At 39.4% G+C, this 18,606-nt stretch overlaps 1 protein-coding gene across 3 annotated transcripts in view; it reads right to left on the minus strand.

The window, feature by feature from the left end:
* Positions 1-3,853: 3,853 nt before the first annotated feature.
* ATP8B4 (ATPase phospholipid transporting 8B4 (putative)) overlaps positions 3,854-18,606 on the minus strand; it is a 285,374-nt gene continuing 270,621 nt past the window's right edge. For all 3 annotated transcript variants that reach the window (XM_053596147.1, XM_053596146.1, XM_053596148.1), the window contains 3 exons: positions 11,978-12,116; positions 8,195-8,325; positions 3,854-6,526 (listed from right to left, as the gene is read on the minus strand). In XM_053596147.1, coding sequence (XP_053452122.1) covers positions 6,245-6,526; positions 8,195-8,325; positions 11,978-12,116 — 552 coding nt within the window. In that variant the 3' untranslated portion in view covers positions 3,854-6,244. The remainder of the gene's footprint in view (positions 6,527-8,194; positions 8,326-11,977; positions 12,117-18,606) is intronic.

The following is an 18,606-nucleotide window of genomic DNA, read 5'->3' on the forward strand; positions in this document are numbered from 1 at the left end:
TAGAGAAAGTTCTATTCATGTCTCTTGCCCATTGATATATGGGATTGTTGGCTTTTTTCATGTGGATTAATTTGAGTTCTCTATAGATCCTAGTTATCAAGCTTTTGTCTGATTCAAAATATGCAAATATCCTTTCCCATTGTGTAGGTTGTCTCTTTGCTTTGGTTATTGTCTCCTTAGCTGTACAGAAGCTTTTCAGGTTAATGAAGTCCCATTTGTTTATTTTTGTTGTTGTTGCAATTGCCATGGCAGTCTTCTTCATGAAGTCTTTCCCCAGGCCAATATCTTCCAGTGTTTTTCCTATACTTTCTTGGAGGATTTTTATTGTTTCATGCCTTAAGTTTAAGTCCTTTATCCATCTTGAATCAATTTTTGTGAGTGGGGAAAGGTGTGGGTCCAGTTTCAGTCTTTTACATGTAGACATCCAGTTCTCCCAACACCATTTATTGAATAGGGAGTCTTTCCCCCAAGGTATGTTCTTGTTTGGTTTATCAAAGATTAGGTTGTTGAAAAATGTTAATTTCATTTCTTGGTTTTCAATTCGATTCCAAGTGTCTATGTCTCTGTTTTTGTGCCAGTACCATGCTGTCTTGAGCACTATGGCTTTGTAGTACAGACCAAAATCTGGTATCCTGATGCCCCCAGCTTTATTTTTGTTACAGAGAACTGCCTTAGCTATTCGGGGTTTTTTTCCGGTTCCATACAAAACGCAGAATCATTTTTTCCAAATCTTGAAAGTACGATGTTGGTATTTTGATAGGAATGGCATTGAATAGGTAGATTGCTTTGGGAAGTATAGACATTTTAACAATGTTGATTCTTCCCATCCATGAGCATGGTATGTTCTTCCATTTGTTAACATCCCCTGCTATTTCCTTTCTGAGGATTTCATAGTTTTCTTTATAGAGGTCCTTCACCTCCTTCGTTAGGTATATTCCTAGGTATTTCATTTTCTTTGAGACTATGGTGAAGGGAGTTGTGTCCTTAATTAGCTTCTCATCTTGACTGTTATTGGTGTACACAAAGGCTACTGACTTGTGGACATTGATTTTATATCCTGAAACATTACTGTATTTTTTGATGACTTCTAGGAGTCTTGTGGTTGAGTCTTTGGGGTTCTCGAAGTATAAGATCATGTTGTCAGCAAAGAGGGAGAGTTTGACCTCCTCTGCTCCCATTTGGATTCCCTTTATTTCCTTGTCTTGCCTAATTGTATTGGCTAGAACTTCCAGCACTACGTTGAATAGTAAAGGTGACAGAGGACAACCTTGTCTGGTTCCAGTTCTAAGAGGAAAAGCTTTCAGTTTTACTCCATTCAGTAAAATATTGGCTGTGGGTTTGTCATAGATAGCTTCAATCAGTTTTAGAAATGTGCCACCTATGCCTATACTCTTCAGTGTTCTAATTAGAAAAGGATGCTGGATTTTATCAAATGCTTTTTCTGCATCTATTGAGAGGATCATGTGATCTTTATTTTTGCCTCTGTTAATATGGTGGATAACGTTTATAGACTTGCGTATGTTAAACCAGCCTTGCATCCCTGGGATGAAACCTACTTGATCATGATGAATGACTTTTTTGATGATAAGCTGTAATCTATTGGCTAGGATTTTGTTGAGAATTTTTGCGTCTATGTTCATGAGTGAGATTGGTCTGAAATTCTCCTTGTTGTTTGGGTCTTTTCCTGGTTTTGGTATCAGGGTGATGTTTGCTTCATAGACTGTGTTGGGGAAGATTTCTTCTTCCTCAATTTTTTGGAATAATTTCTGCAGTACAGGAATAAGCTCTTCCTTGAAGGTTTGATAGAATTCTGGAGTGAAGCCATCTGGACCAGGGCATTTTTTGGTGGGAAGATTTTTTATTGTTTCTTTGACTCAGTGCTTGAAATTGGTCTGTTCAGGAGCTCTATTTCTTCCTGGCTGAGTCTAGGAAGAGGGTGTGATTCCAAATATTGATCCATTTCTTTCACATTGTCAAATTTCTGGGCATAGAGTTTCTGGTAGTATTCAGAGATGATCTCTTGTATCTCTGAGGGATCATGGTTATTTCCCCTTTATCATTTCTGATTGAGGTTACTAGAGATTTTACTTTTCTATTCCTCGTTAGTCTGGCCAATGGTTTATCTATTTTATTTATTTTTTCAAAAAACCAACTCCTTGTTTCATTAATTTTCTGAATGATTCTTTTGTTTTCAATTTCATTGATCTCTGATTTGATTTTGGATATTTCTTTTCTTCTACTGAGTTTAGGCTTAGATTGTTCTTCTTTTTCCAATTCCGTAAGATCTCTTGTGAGATTGTTGATGTGCTCTCTTTCTGTTTTTCGAATGTAGGCATCTAAAGCGATGAATTTTCCTCTCAAAACTGCTTTTGCAGTATCCCACAGATTTTGGTAGCTTGTGTCTTCATTGTTGTTATGCTCAAGGAAGTTAATGATTTCCTGTTTTATTTCTTCCTTCACCCATCCGTTATTCAACAGATTGTTTAGTTTCCATGCCTTTGGGTGGGGTCGAGCATTTTTGTTAGAGTTGAGTTCCACCTTTAGTGCCTTATGGTCTGAGAAGACACAAGGTAAAATTTCAATTCTTTCGATTCTGTTGATATTTGTTTTGTGTCCCAGGATATGATCAATTCTGGAGAATGTTCCATGGGGTGATGAGAAGAATGTATATTCTTTATCTTTGGGATGGAGTGTTCTATATGCGTCTATCAAGCACAGTTGTTCTAGGGTCTCATTTAAATCTCTTATATCCTTGTTTAATTTCTGTTTAGAGGATCTGTCCTGCTCTGTAAGAGGAGTGTTAAGGTCCCCTGTTATTATGGTATTATCAGATATCATATTGCTCAGACTGAGTAAGGTCTGTTTCAAGAATCTGGGAGCATTTAAATTGGGTGCATAGATATTTAGAATTGAAATGTCTTCTTGTTGTATTTTCCCTTGGCCAATATAAAGTGACCATCTTTGTCTTTTTTGACTTTAGTTGCTCTAAATCCACATGTATCTGAAAATAAGATTGCAACTCCTCTTTTCTTCTGAATTCCATTTGCCTGAAAAATTGTCTTCCAACCCTTGACTCAGAGCTTTAATTTGTCTTTTGAAGTCAGGTGTGTTTCTTGCAGACAGCAAATGGATGGCTTGTGTTTTTTAATCCAGTCAACCAATCTATGTCTCTTCAGTGGGGAATACAAGCCATTAACATTTATTGAGATAATTGATAAGTGTGGTAGTATTCTATTCGTCTTATTTTGTGAGAGTCCATTGCTTAGTTTTATCTTTTGCATCAGTGTGGAGGTTTGGTTCTGTCCTTTAATTTCTGAATTCTTACTTTGCTGCTGATCCATTGTGGTGGTCAGTGTGCAGAACAGGTTGAAGTATTTCCTGTAGAGCTGGTCTTGTTGTGGCGAATTTTCTCAATGTTTGTATATCCGTAAATGATTTGATTTCTCCATCAATTTTGAAGCTTAGCTTAGCAGGGTACAGAATTCTGGGCTGGAAATTGTTCTGTTTAAGTAGATTAAAGGTAGATGACCATTGTCTTCTTGCTTGAAAATTTTCATTAGAGAAGTCTGCGGTCAATCTGATGGATTTGCCCCTGTAGGTCAACTGGCGCTTACTCCTGGCAGCTTGCAGAATCTTTTCTTTTGTATTGACTTTGGACAGGTTCATCACAATGTGTCTTGGAGAAGCTCAGTTAGAGTTGAGGTGACCTGGGGTCCAATAGCCCTCTGAAAACGGTGTGTCAGAATCTTTGGTGATAGTTGGGAAATTTTCTTTTATAATATTCTCTAGTATGGCTTCCATTCCTCTGGGGCATTCTTCTTCCCCTTCTGGAATTCCTATAACTCGTATGTTGGAACGCTTCATAAAGTCCCATAATTCTGACAGTGAACGTTCTGCTTTCTCTCTCTTCTTTTCTGCCTCTTTTACTATCTGAGTTATCTCAAAAACTTTGTCTTCTACCTCTGAAATTCTTTCTTCTGCATGGTCTAACCTGTTGCTGATACTTTCCATTGCATCCTTAAGTTCCCTGATTGTTTCATTTCCTTCAGCTCTGCTATATCCTTTTTATATTCTTCATATCGTTCATCTCTTATTGGATTCTGTTTTTGGATTTCCTTTTGGTTATTTTCCACTTTATTAGCAGTTTCCTTCATTGTTTCCATCATTTCTTTCATTGTTTTCAACATGTGTATTCTAAATTCCCTTTCTGTCCTTCCTAACATTTCTGTATAGGTGGTATCCTCTGCAGTAGCTACCTCATGGTCCCTTGGCGGGGTTGTTCTGGACTGCTTCTTCATGTTGCCTGGACTTTTCTGCTGATTCTTCCTCATGGGTGATTTCTTTTATCTGTTTCCTTGCCCTAATTTTCCTTTCACTTCCTCTTGCTCTTTAAGTTCTCGTGCCTGTGGATGAGCAGAAGCTTTCTCAGGGAAGTGCTTGTCGCTGGAATCACTGCTGAAGTGGCTATCCACTTACCCTGTGTGTCAAAACTGGTCTCCCTCTGCCCCCGAGGGTTAGGGCTGCAAGGCGGCTCAGACCCCGCCCTTAGGCTACTTGGTCGCTAGGTTACCAGCTCCCACCCAATTCCAGCTCTGCGACCCTGAGGGCAGAGCCTGCCGGGGCAGATCGCTCACAATGATTGCCTATGACCCAGAGCCAAACTCTATTAGCTCCGTCTGGCTCAGCGGCTCAGACTGGGGCCCTAGACAACGCCCAAGTTCTCCGCACTGCCGCTCAGGCTCTCCCCAAGGCAGTTCAGCTGAGTGCCAAGTCCAAAGACACCAAAACAGTTCACAGGTAAGGCCTTTCTGGTTTGCAGTCTCGCTGCTACTGAACTTACAGTTGCGGGCGGGTTTAGACAGATTGAACACACGCGACCACTTGCCGGTTTTCCACTGTTTTAGTCCTCCTCTTGGGGTCCAGAAGTCTCTCGCTGACACCCTGTATCCTCTCAGGGGTGATGATAGGCAGATCCCACCAGCCAGAGATGCCTGGAGTCCTATATCCCCAGACTCACGGTGCCCAGACACAGGGAAGCTGTTACTCGGCTGCCATCTTGCTCCGCCTCTCCCAAACTCTTGATTTTTGAGGGGGAGAACAGTTACCAAGTCAAAAGTGTAGCTGAAATGTTCCCAGATAAATATGTTTTCTTCCTTTGCTTCTTGTAAATTTATGCTTGTTCTATGTCATCCTCAGGTTTTAAGATTTAGGAGGATTAATTAGTTTCAGGGTCGCCGCTTAGAATCTTTGTGCTGGTTCTCTGGAAGGTTTCTCCTTCAGCATTCAGGCATCATCTGTCCCTCACGAAGCGCATCTGACCACCAACGCTATCTTGCGAGGACTCCAGTTCTGAAGTTTTTAAAACTGGAAATGTTGAATGTGTTTGCTCATAGATGATACAGAATACTATCAAAATGTGAAATTTCAATGCTTTGCTGATTCCATTCATGGTCTGGGTGATGCTCAGCAAATTACTGCTGAAGTTATAAAAGCCATTGAAAAGTGTTTAGAATACTTCATAGAGAGCCTCTCTTTGACATTTCATGAACTTGTGCCTTCAGTTTGAAAGCTCTTTGACCAAATTGCCAGCTGACCCAGCTGTAAGATACTCAGTCTACTTTGTCCCTAGACTGGTAGAAAAATGAGGAGACAAACATGGTTTTCTATTCTTCATGCATGAAAGTGATTTGCTGTCCTGTATGAACAGGCAGGTGGACATCAGACTAAACAGTGACACACAACTCATAGCATGAAAGTACCATAGTACACGCTCTAAATCTTGAACATGTACCTTGGGAAAGGCTGCTCCTCCTCCACAGACGTGTTTATCTGTCAACCAGCATGCTTTTCAACTTGGATACACACCTTTGAGATGCATCCTTTTATCTACCTGAGTATTCATTCAATGTCTACACAAATTTACAAGTTTTTCTCCATAAATAAGACTTTGAAATTCAGGTTAATTTGGAATCTAGGTTGATTTAAAAAACAAAAACAAAAACAAAACTGTGCTTGTACTGTGAGGATTTTGTTGACCAAATCACAAATTAGACAGTCACCATCTGGCTTAGTTTTCCGTGGAGCACACACCTTCATGATGGGCACCGGCAGCTGTCTGGCACAGATTGAAATCAAGTGGGGCAACCTGCCCCACCTCTAGTCCCAGCTCCCAAATTCGAGCCAGCTGAATTTTCAGCTCCACCTGAAGTGAAAAGATAACTGTATAGTTCAAATTTATCTTGACTCACAATTTCTCTGTTTTATCCTGGCTAAAGCTGCTCCCTGTGTCTGTGGTTTTCTTACATAAATTTTCAATCCAGCTAGTGCTATTATAAAGTGTCTTTTCCAACCCTGATGTTGGCGGTGGATTTTTAGCTCGCATATTTTTTCCAGATGTAATAAGCTCTCCATAGCCTTCTTGGTGAGCAAAAGCATATCCAGATCTTCTTGAGCTTGACCTGCGGGTCCGAGGCCTTCGGCTACTTAGAGGTCTTGCCTTCTTTTGAGCCTTCTGCCACCTGCGGATCTGGAGAGGAAAAGACCCAGGGTGAGATGACACAGCCATATGTCAGACTCCAGGCAGTGGGCCACTTTGTAAAGTGAAAGCCTTTTCAGTATAAACAACATGAATAATAATAGAATACTCACCTTCGTTGCAAAAGGAGGTTTTAAACATAAAACCCTAAGAAATCTTCTACCCAGCAGATCACACTGGACACTGGGCACTAGTAAGTTTTTATTCCTACCAAGAGACTATTAGGTAAACAAGAATTATCCAGACAAATTTCATTATTGTCTCCACCTAATGCATCTTAAAGATACGGAAGCACACTTTCGCACAGAGAGACTTTCTAACATGCACCACACTAAGTCCCCACAACAATTTATAGTCTTGTTCTCCCAAAACTGCCTTTCCCCTCTCTTTTAGGGTTTCTCTGGATCCAACAGTTATCAGTAACTGGACTAAGAGAAAATATAGAAAATAAGACTCAGAAATTTTTAACTTTTGTTGTAGGTCAATGTATCATGAGGCTCTCGGGGATTTGATTAATTTGAGGGGTGGGGGATTCATGGCTTCTTAAAATGCCCAGCAGTATCTGGGTGGGTTTCCAGAAATTCTTTCACTTCCCTGTAAAGTCAAGGAGAGAAAAACCTGAGGTTGTTGTAAGAGACCTTGTCCTCTGATTTGGCAAATGGCTGGAGTCCGACTTTTGTGTCAGGAGAAAGCTGTTAAGCAGAAGCTCACAGTCAGCCTTAATACAGGAAAAAGAGCCACCTCTTCCTTCCTTCAGCTCATCCTTAATTTTCAGGGTCTCTATCAAAATGAGCTCATGGGGCCAAAGAGAGAGGACAGATGTGGCAAGGGACTCTGTGTATCTTTTCAGAAGGAATCTTTTCCTACTTTGGTCCCACAATGGGAGGGTCATCACAGTAAACACAGCTCTGCCTCCCTTCCTCTCAGCAGCTTTGGCCTGTTCCCACTCACCCCAGCAACATTGTACCCCTTCTTGTGACATGGCTACAATTACATGTGTAGATCTCCTCTTTCTTTCTCCTTTTCTCTTTTAATCTGTGCCCTGGCCCACGTGACATTGTTCTGCTCACATGCCCCTTCCAGGAAGCACTGAAATACGTTGTTACTTCCCCAGTTTAGTTATTTCTATCGTGTGTTCTTCCTATTTTCCTGATTTCTATTTCCTAACCCATCCCTCACACTGCTGTTCCCTTTTTTAATCCATTCAGAAGGCAACATCATCCCATGTTTCTGAATCTGCTATGTTTCTACAAAAATGTTGAGCCCCTTTGACCCACTCCTTGCTTATCTCTCTTTTATTGTACCCTCTATTTGCCCTCAAGTCAATAACTTTCCCCATAGCTGCCTTTCTTTGGGACAATGGTCCAGGGGGTTCCTTTTTTAAAAGGTCAGCTTTTTAAAATACTCACCTTAACTTGTAACTTATGACCCCTCCCACACACACACACATTTAGTCTAGACACCTCTCATTACTGGCACTCAGGACTAGTACCTTCAAGATGTGGGCAGTCCCATCTATTCTGATGTGATCCCATCTACCCAAGGGTGTTTGCTTATGAGAATTTCATAAGCCCCTCTTGAGCTTCCAGTCCAGGCAGAAAGATACAATGCCAAGAGCCAAAAGCTGGCTTCCAAGTACTCATCAACACTGAGACGTACCTGATCACTCAAGGTTGGGTATAAATCCACCTTCAAAAATCTGAATGCCACCACTGGCATAACTGAAGCCACTGTTGTTAAGAGAATAACAAGCCAGATGCACTTCTGGGTCAAGGAATGCCATGCATTTCCTATCGTTAGAGAAAAATACGCACTGCGGTTATAAATAGAACTGAAATATTAATCAATAGGCTTTTTGTCTGTTCCTATGAGGTCTTTCTTGAAATCATGAGGTTTGGATTGCCCAAAGAGAACCACTAAATGTCTTCCCAGGATACAGTATATTCAGTGGTGATGAGAAGGGAAAAGTGGAAAGATCACCTTTGGGAACTGCTTAGTGGCCTGGTCACTTACTTGGAGATTGCCAACATGAACCAAAAATTCTCTGACCCAGGCTCAGTCCAGCTTCACTCATGAAGCACAGATCTCTCTTCCAGCCTCAAGATCCCTTAACTACAAAGCAACCATTATTTTTTAATGGCACATTCTCCTGTATAATAAATGTTCTGGATACAAGTACAGTCTCAAATAATGGTTTTGTTGACTAGCTATGCTATTAAAAAAGGTAAGCTTTATCTACTGTAGAGTCAATCTTAAATTCCAGGGAATGACCCAGAAAACCTGCCTTAAAAGAACTTGTTATTTCTTTGATGTTCCTCTGGTTCCCAAAGCTTCCAGGAGATTACAGAGGCTCCTGGGTTTGTGACAAGGGCATCTTTCTTACCAGTAGACTGCTGATGCAGCCCTCCAACATGCTAGGGCAACAGGACAATGAAACTCATCTCTAACTTCATCCTCACACCACACATACCTCAATGTTTGTTTAACAAGACAATAAGGGTCAATAATGCAGACAGACAAATTCCACAAGAAGATGCCAACCCCACTTATATCACCAAAATAAACTTTTGTTCCTGCTCAGTTTCTAGGGATTTATCATGACACCTCCTAATTATCCAGGTCCCATCTCCCAGTGCTAAAGTGTTAACACCGTTCAAATGGGCTTTGGGTATGAGCGCTTGGCCTCTGAGTGTTCTGTCTGTTTTTCTTGGCTTTTGAGGGTAGTGACTGCCTAGCAAAGAGCAACTGACTCCAGTTGCCTTCAGCCATGGGCAGAAATAAACTTGACTGAATAAATTACAGGTCTCTTTGAGCTCCTTTAAACTCAGTACCCCCAGGCATGGCTGGAAAAAAACATGCTTCACTTTAAAACCACACTCCTGTTTGCTGCTAGCTACTAAGGAAAAAATATTTTTTTCTGAAACCCCAATGTTGATCTAACTTTTGAAAAATCTCATTGGAGCTTAGAAATTAATTCCCGGAATGGCATGTGCTTAGCTAAAGAGAGTGCTCCCCACACACTACTCTCTCCAGTTGAAGCATTCCAGTCTCCTTATGCAAGTTAGAATGCTCTCTGAAGACTAGAAGTCTTCTAATCAATGCACTGAACTTTCAGAATTGGCAACCAAAAATAAAACAAAAGTCAAAAACTTAAAAATAGATTTAGTGCCTTTCTTTCCTAATATGCTTATTCTTTTTTATAATCAACCTGTCCCTACATGGTTGGAATCTGGTAAGCAAAGTATTAACAATATATGGCAAGTAATAGTGATACAATTTAAAGATTGCCATGTACATGTAGGGAAGGGCAATCGTCGAATGAAGAACAATATTCCTAAGCATATGTGTACATTTAAATGGAATTTATAATTTCAGGTACATTTGCAAAAATGTAAATATGTAACTTTACTAACCTTATAAACTTATTGTGGTCCTAGTGGTCCTATTTGCTTTCTACATGAATCAGTTCTCTAAGAACTGTTCTTCTAGACTGAGTTCCCTAAATAATGCATGCAAATTTCAGTCTTAAGAAGGTTGTCACTGTGCATCCTTCCAGTTTATTAGGATGAACCCAGAAACATCACTTACCAACTTATTTCATACACACTGGAAGTTTCAAAACCTCTGAGAAAACACATAATGATTTTCTTGTGTAAAGCTCAGTGACTTTTGCTGGGAATCATTTTGAGATGGGGAGTGCAATGGTAGTATTCTATATACAGAGATCAGATGTATACTCTTTGTAGAATAATAGAATCTCACAGATTTTAGGAAGTCCTTTGCTACTTAAATGACATTCAAATTCCTCTGCAATGTCCCCAACTATCAATCAAGCCACATTTACTCGAATAATAATAATTACTGTCCTCACAGTTGACATTTATTGAAAAAGTACTATGTACCAGGATACATACTGAGTACTTTATGTGTACTATTTCATGTAATCCTTATAAATTATCTATAAAAATAAGACTATTAATATCCTCAGTTTATAAGTGAAGACATTAAAATCTACTGTGATATGATATTTGGTCTTCTTCCTATTTCCTGGCCTACAATGGAGCTTAACTATCCTTGGATTATTCAAACTGATAAGTGTTTTCTATGGTAATGAGATGACTGAAAGTTGGAAGTCCCTAAGTAGCTTCAGGATGAGGGCTGATCATCAGAAAGACTAAGGCAGGATTAGGGAGTTGGAACTTTCAGCCCTACCCCCACAACGTCCTGAAGAGGGAAGAGAGGCTGAAGGTTAAGATGATCACAAATAGTCAGTGATTTAACTAATCACACCTATATAATGATGCCTTCATAAAGACAAAGAACAGGATTTGGAGAGCTTCTAAATAGCTGAACATGTATGTGACGGCTTCTGAAGGGTAACTTGTCCAGAAAATGCATGGAAGCTATGCAGCCTGTCCCCTACAAATCACCTATGCATCTCTTCATCTGTATCCTTCATAACATTCTTTATGGATAATCTGGTAAACATAAGTTAATGTTTCCCTGAGTTCCATGAGACATTCTAGCAAATTAATTGAACCCAAAGAGGGGGTTCCCAATTTATAGCCAGTGGGAATCCCAACCTACAGCAAATTTGTCAGCAGTATAAGTAAAACATCTTGGAGCTTGTGATTGCCTCTGGAAGCAGGAGGCAGTCTCATGGGACTAAGCCCTTACCCTGTGGGTTCTGACACTATCTCCAGGAAGATAATGTTGGAACTGAATTGGAGGATAATCAGTTGTCTGTTGCAGAATTCATTGGTTGTTGGTGGGAAGAAATTCCTCCTTCTTGATGACTAGAGGTGACAGAAGTCTTCTGCATTGATTGTTGAGAGTATAAAAGAATTTGTTTATTCCTATACACCCTCACATGGAAAGGAGAAGAAACTTGCCACCATCACACAGCTCATTAAGTAGTGGAGTGGGCACTTGAACTCTATCTAACTACAAAGCCTGCTCTTCAAGCTGCTTAAGAACTAACATCCAAGAATTTTTAGAAAGCTCTAAATTGTACATTATTCCTTTCTTATCTAAATACAAGTAAGTTCTATAGGTGGATTTTGGCAGAGATTTTGGTGGTAATGTGGCATAAACAGAAAAGTGAAGTATTTCTTTCCCTTTTCTACCATATATGAATATGTCATCAGTCTTCAGACAGCCCCAATATATGTACTATGTCTTTTCTTTGCAAAAGGACAGCCCACTGCATCTGGGCTGCTGAGAATCTGTAAACTGCTATCACAGTGATTCTTCTGCATCTGATGGAGACAGCAGAAATGAATCTTTCAGAGCTTCTTCAAGTCTGGAAGCCTTCAGATGCCTACCTTAATCATTTCCTAGAGAAAGAATCGTTGGTCATTCACCAACACCACACACAAAAATCAGCTAAAGACAAATCAATGCAGCACCACATGAAGCCCACTAGACAGTTGACTCACTTACCAACAAATGGAAACTGGTTTGGGAAGACACCAAAGATGCCATTACTATGCATTGTAAATAAAATTGAGAAATAGGTAGCAATGCTTCCCCAGATGAAGACATGATTAATGACAGTCCAGTAACTGGTATCCAAGGCTATCTGTAAATAAAGTCAAATGCAAAGGGGAGGTCTTTGAGGATTAAAACAGTATTATTTTACCAACTGATGTTTCCCCAGATCTGCTCTGTGACAGGAAGGTTACACCTGTCTAGATGCTAGGCCAACCATACAAACTCCCATTTTCTGCACACACACATGGGACTGATTTGACTTTATATTCTGGTACACAATTGACTTTAGAACTCATATATGCAAGCCATAATATCTGCAAAGGTTGAATCAGAATCAGAAGATAAAATATTAAATAAGAAAATACAGTGTTTTATAATTTTAAAGTTATTTTTCAAATGGTCCCCAAAACCTTTCCTTTAGAAAAAAATTATTTCTGTGGTAGGCAAGTGAAAAGATTTATATAATCTGTGTGTACATTTTCACATGATAATTTTTACACATACATAGTTTATTTTACATCTATATTTCAACTCATTTGATGATCTAGTCTCTTAAATTACTCAAATAATAACAAAGAAAAGTTCTTTTTTTTTTTTTTTTTGTAGAGACAGAGTCTCACTTTATGGTCCTCCATAGAGTGCCGTGGCCTCACCGAGCTCAAAGCAACCTCCAACTTCTGGGCTTAAGCGATTCTCTTGCCTCAGCCTCCCGAGTAGCTGGAACTACAGGCCCCCGCCACAACGCCTGGCTATTTTTTGGTTGCAGTTTGGCCGGGGCCGGGTTTGAACCCACCACCCTCGGTATATGGGGCCGGCGCCCTACCGACTGAGCCACAGGCGCGCCCACAAAGAAAAATTCTTAATCCTCTTTTAGCTTAAAATGCAGAAACTGGGATTCATGGTGACTTTGGAACTGATCACAAATGCTTTTCCCTTCCAACAACTGTTGTAGCAGCTCAGGAAAAGAAGACTGGCCTGCAACTGGAGAATTAAGGAAGCCACTGGTAAATATGAACTCTTGAATTCTCCAGAGGAAGAAAGAGTAAGTTCTGGTATTATTATTTGCATTTCAGAGGTCCCAAGTGGTCCAAGTCCAAGTACAGTTTGGCATTTTTTAGTAGAATTTCAGATATTTCTCATATGCCTGAGGAGGTCCTACTAGCATAGTAAATAGATCCCTCTCAACATGTGGAGACTTACTTCCTCTTTTTTACTTTCAGTTTAGTATTCTCTAAAATTTGCTCTATTAAAAAGATGCTGGGAGTCTTGGATGTGTCTTTATAAAAGGATAGCCTTTCCTCCCCTCAAAAGGTCTGAAAACAGTCCTGCCATCCATACTTCAAAAAAGAGATGCTGGTTTTCCAATTCATTTGGTTGCAAGATATAAGACCAAAATCTCCATCTCTGCCTTCCACCACCTATCAGCTCATCATCATTAAGAAACAACAATAGCCTGACATGTGTGGGTAAGAGTTTGCAAAGAAAAATGACAGGCCATTTAAACACAGTAAGCTAAAGAAGAAAAAAATAAAATAAAAGGATGAATGGCTCTTATTAAAGAACAGAAGAGATAAACAAGTAGTAAAACAACAAAAAAAATGAACTAAAACTTTTTAAGGAGATGCAATTATTAATAGGTTATAGAAAAGACACCTAAAGGATAATAAAACACTATTTCTAAATTTAAAACTTCAATATAGAAACCAAAGAATTGTCACTGATAAGAACTGAATTAATCTTCTGGGGAAAAAACAAATAAAAATAGGGCCCCAGCCAAACAGCAACAAAAAAATAGCCAGGCATTGTGGCAGGTGCCTGTAGTCCCAGCACTTGGGAGGCTGAGGCAAGAGAATCACCTAAGCAGGAGTTCGAGATTGCTGTGAGCTATGACACCATGGTACTCTACCAAGAGCGATAAATCTAGAAAACAAAAACATAAAAAAAAAAGTAGAAAAGACCCCTGCTCGGACTTCCATAAGAGCTGCGCCGCCCAGACCTCCGTAAGAGCTGTGCCACAACCCCCGACCCGCGGCCCACACCCACGGGGCCTCCACACGCCCTGACCAGGAACTGCGGGAGCCGTGCAACCAAATGTCCTCACTCCTGTACCCTCCCTGCCTCCACACAAGCCTGCTAGGCTGGCCAGGGACTCTGGTAGCCCCAAGCCATCCAGAGTCCTCCCTGCCTCTGTGCGGAGCCCTTCTCCTGGCCAGAGACTGCTAGAGCCTTGGGCTCTCTGTGCTAAAGTCACTGGGCACCAGGCACTCCCAGAACCTTGTACACCACACCACACCCAGTTGCTGGATCTGGGTGTGTCACACTCCGGAGCTGCTTCCACAACCAGAACTCCCTGACTAGGGCAGCCCCAGAGGAACTACACAGGGTCACTCCCTACAAAGATCCAGCAACAATAGAGTAATCCTGCTGGGGTCTAATCTTGGAGAGACTCCTCTCCAACTCTGCGGATGGCCAGAGGCAAGGTGAAAAACAATCATGAGGCAAAATCAACAGAAAAACTCTGGCAATATGAATAATCAGAGTAGATCAACTCCCCCAAGGACAAATGCGGCAGACACAGCACAAGATCCCATGCACAAAAAAATAGCTGAGATGTCAGAAATTGAATTCAGAATCTGGATAGCAAATAACATCGAATTAGAATTCCAAGCAGTAAACCAAAAGATATCTCAAGAATTCAACGAATTCAAAGACCAAATGACCAAAGATTTTGACACATTGAGACAAGAAGTTGCATCCCTCAAAGATCTGAGAAACACAGTAGAATCCCTCAGTAACAGAATGGAGCAAGCAGAAGAAAGGATCTCTGACATCGAAGACAAAGCTTTCAAACGCTCCCAAACTCTCCAAGAAGAAGAGAAATGGAGGGTAAAAACAGATCATTCTCTCAGAGAGCTCTGGGATAATTTGAAGAAAATGAATATTCGTCTTATAGGGATCCCCGAAAGCAACAAAGTGGCTTCACAAGGCACAGAGTCTCTTCTCCATGAGATTATGAAGGAGAACTTTCCAGACTTGCCAAGAGATTCTGAAATTCAGATAGCAGACAGTTTCAGAACTCCAGCAGAATTCAACCCAAATAAGACATCCCCAGACACATCATAATCAACTTCACTAAAGTTAATATGAAGGAGAAAATTCTGAAAGCAGCCAGATGAAAGAAAACCATCACCAACAAGGGGAAGAATATTAGAATAATTGCAGATCTCTCTGCTGAAACCTTTCAAGCTAGAAGAGGATGGTCATCGACTTTTAATCTCCTAAAACAAAATAACATTCAACCCAGGATCCTGTACTCAGCTAGAGTTTCATTTATGATGGAGAAAATAATACTTAACGACATTCACATGTTGAAGAAATTTGCTATAACTAAACCAGCTCTCCAGGATATTCTCAGACCTATCCTTCATAAAGACCAGTGTAACCCTCAACCACAAAAGTAAACTCACCCAGAAAATTTTTATCAAATTCCAACTTCCACAGTCGCAAAAGGATTAAAAATGTCCACAGGACTCTCAAAAGGCTTATCAATATTCTCAATTAATGTGAATGGTTTAAATTGTTCTCTAAAGAGGCACAGGTTGGCTGACTGCATACAAAAACTCAAGCCAGATATAGGCTGCATACAAGAATCTCATCTTGTATTAAAAGACAAATATAGAATCATGGTGAAGGGATGGTCATCTATACTCCAGGCAAATGAAAAGCAGAAAAAAGCAGGCATTACAATCCTGTACACAGACACAATAGGCTTTAAACCAACCAAAATAAGGAAAGATAAGGATGGACCTTCATATTTGTTAAATAATACTCAATATGACGAGATTTAAATTATTAATATTTATGCACCCAACCAGAAGATACCTCAATTTATAAGAGAAACTCTAACAGACATGAGCAACTTGATTTCCTCCAGTTCCATAGTAGTTGGAGATTTTAACACCCCTTTAGCAGTGCTGGACAGATACTCCAAAAAGAAGCTAAGCAAAGAAATTTTAAATTTAAACTTAACCATTTAACATCTGGACTTAACAGACATCTACAGAACATTTCATCTCAACAAAACCGAATACACATTCTTCTCATCAGCCCATGGAACATACTCCAAAATTGACCACATCCTAGGCCACAAATTTAACCTCAGAAAATTAAAAAAAAAAAAATAGAAGTAATTCCTTGCATCTGCTCAGACCATCACGAATAAAACTTGAACTCAATTAACAACAGGAATCTGCATACCCATACAAAAACATGGAAGCTAAACAACCTTATGCTGAAGGATAGATGGGTTTTAGATGAGATTAAGAAAGAAATCACCAAATTTTTGGAACAAACAACAATGAAGACACAAGTTATCAAAACCTCTGGGATACTGCAAAGGCAGTCCTAAGAGGGAAATTTATAGCACTGCAAGTCTTCCTCAAGAAAACAGAAAGAGACGAAGTCAATAACTTAATGGGACATCAAGCAACTTGAGAAGGAAGATCATTCCAACACCAAACCCAGCAGAAGAAAAGAAATAAACAAAAACAGAGCAGAATTAAATGAAATTGAAAACAAAACAATTATACAACAGATCAATAAATCCAAAAGTTGTTTTTTTGAAAAGATCAATAAAATAGATAATCCTTTGGCCAACATAACCAGGAAAAAAAGACTAAAATCTCTAATTTCACCAATGAAAAATGGTAACAATGAAATAACAACAGACCGCTCAGAAATTGAAAAAATCCTTAACGAATACTACACGAAACTCTACTCTCACAAATATGAAAATCTGAAAGAAATCGACCAATATCTGGAAGTACGCCACCTACCAAGACTAGCCAGAATGAAGTGGAAATGTTGAACAGGCCTATATCAAGTTCTGAAATAGCATCAACTATATAAAATCTCCCTAAAAAGAAAAGCCCAGGACCAGATGGCTTTACATCAGAATTCTACCAAACCTTTAAAGAAAAACTAGTACCTATATTACTAAACCTCTTCCAAAATAGAGAAAAAGAAGGAATATTACCCAGCACATTCTACGAAGCAAACATCACCTGATCCCCAAACCAGGGAAAGACCCAACAAGAAAAGAAAATTATAGACCAATATCACTAATGAATATTGATGCTAAAATACTCAATAAGATACTAACAAACAGAATCCAACAACACATCAAAAATATACACCATGACCAAGTGGGATTTATCCTAGGGTCTCAAGGCTGGTTCAATATACATAAATCTATAAATGTAATTCAGCACATAAACAAACTAAAAAGTAAAGACCATATGATTCTCTCAATTGACACAGAAAAAGCTTTTGATAATATCCAGCATCCCTTCATGATCAGAACACTTAAGAAAATTGGTATAGAAGGGACATTTCTTAAACTAATAGAGGCTATCTACAGCAAACCCACAGCCAATATCATTCTGAATGGAGTTAAATTGAAATCATTTCTACTTAGATCAGGAACCAGGCAAGGTTGCCCATTGTCTCCGTTGCTCTTTAACATTGTAATGGATGTTTTAGCCATTGTAATTGGGGAAGAAAAGGCGATCAAGGGTATCCACATAGAGTCAGAAGAGATCAAACTTTCACTCTTCACAGATGACATGATCATATATCTAGAAAACACTAAGGATTCTACTACAAAACGTTTAGAACAGATCAAGGAATACAGCAATGTCTCAGGCTACAAAATCAACACTTATAAATCTGTAGCCTTTATGTATACCAACAATAACCAAGCCGAAAAAACACTCAAGGTCTCTAGTCCTTTCACAGTAATGCCAAAGAAGATGAAATATTTGGGAGTACACCTAACAAAGGACGTAAAAGATCTCTACAAAGAGAACTATGAAACTTTAAGAAAAGAAATAGCTGAAGATGTTAACAAATGGAAAAACATACCATGCTCATGGCTGGGAAGAATCAACATTGTTAAAATGTCTATACTACCCAAAGCAATATGTAATTTTAATGCAATTCCTATTAAAGCTGATTGTCATATTTTAAAGATCTTGAAAAAGTAATACTTCATTTTATATGGAATCAGAAAAAACCTCGAATAGCCAAAACATTACTCAGGCATAAAAACAAAACAGGAGGAATCACGCTACCAGACCTGAGACTGTACTATAAATCGATAGTGATCAAAATAGCATGGTATTGGCACAAAAACATAGATGTAGATGTCTGGAACAGAATAGAGAACCAAGAGATGAATCCAGCTACTTATCATTATTTGATCTTTGACAAGCCAATTAAAAACATTCAGTGGGGAAAAGATTCCCTATTTAACAAATGGTGCTGGGTGAACTGGCTGGTGATATGTAAAAGACTGACACTGGACCCACACCTTTCACCATTAACTAAGATAGACCCTCACTGGATAAAAGATTTAAACTTAAGACATGAAACTATAAAAATAGTTGAAGAAAGTGCAGGGAAAACTCTTGACGAAATCGGCCTGGGTGAATATTTTATGAGGAGGACTCCCCAGGCAATTGAAGCAGTATCAAAAATACACTACCAGGACCTGATCAAACTAAAAAGCTTCTGCACAG

Source organism: Nycticebus coucang, chromosome 6 (assembly GCF_027406575.1).
Source record: "Nycticebus coucang isolate mNycCou1 chromosome 6, mNycCou1.pri, whole genome shotgun sequence".
Classification (NCBI taxonomy): domain Eukaryota; kingdom Metazoa; phylum Chordata; class Mammalia; order Primates; family Lorisidae; genus Nycticebus; species Nycticebus coucang.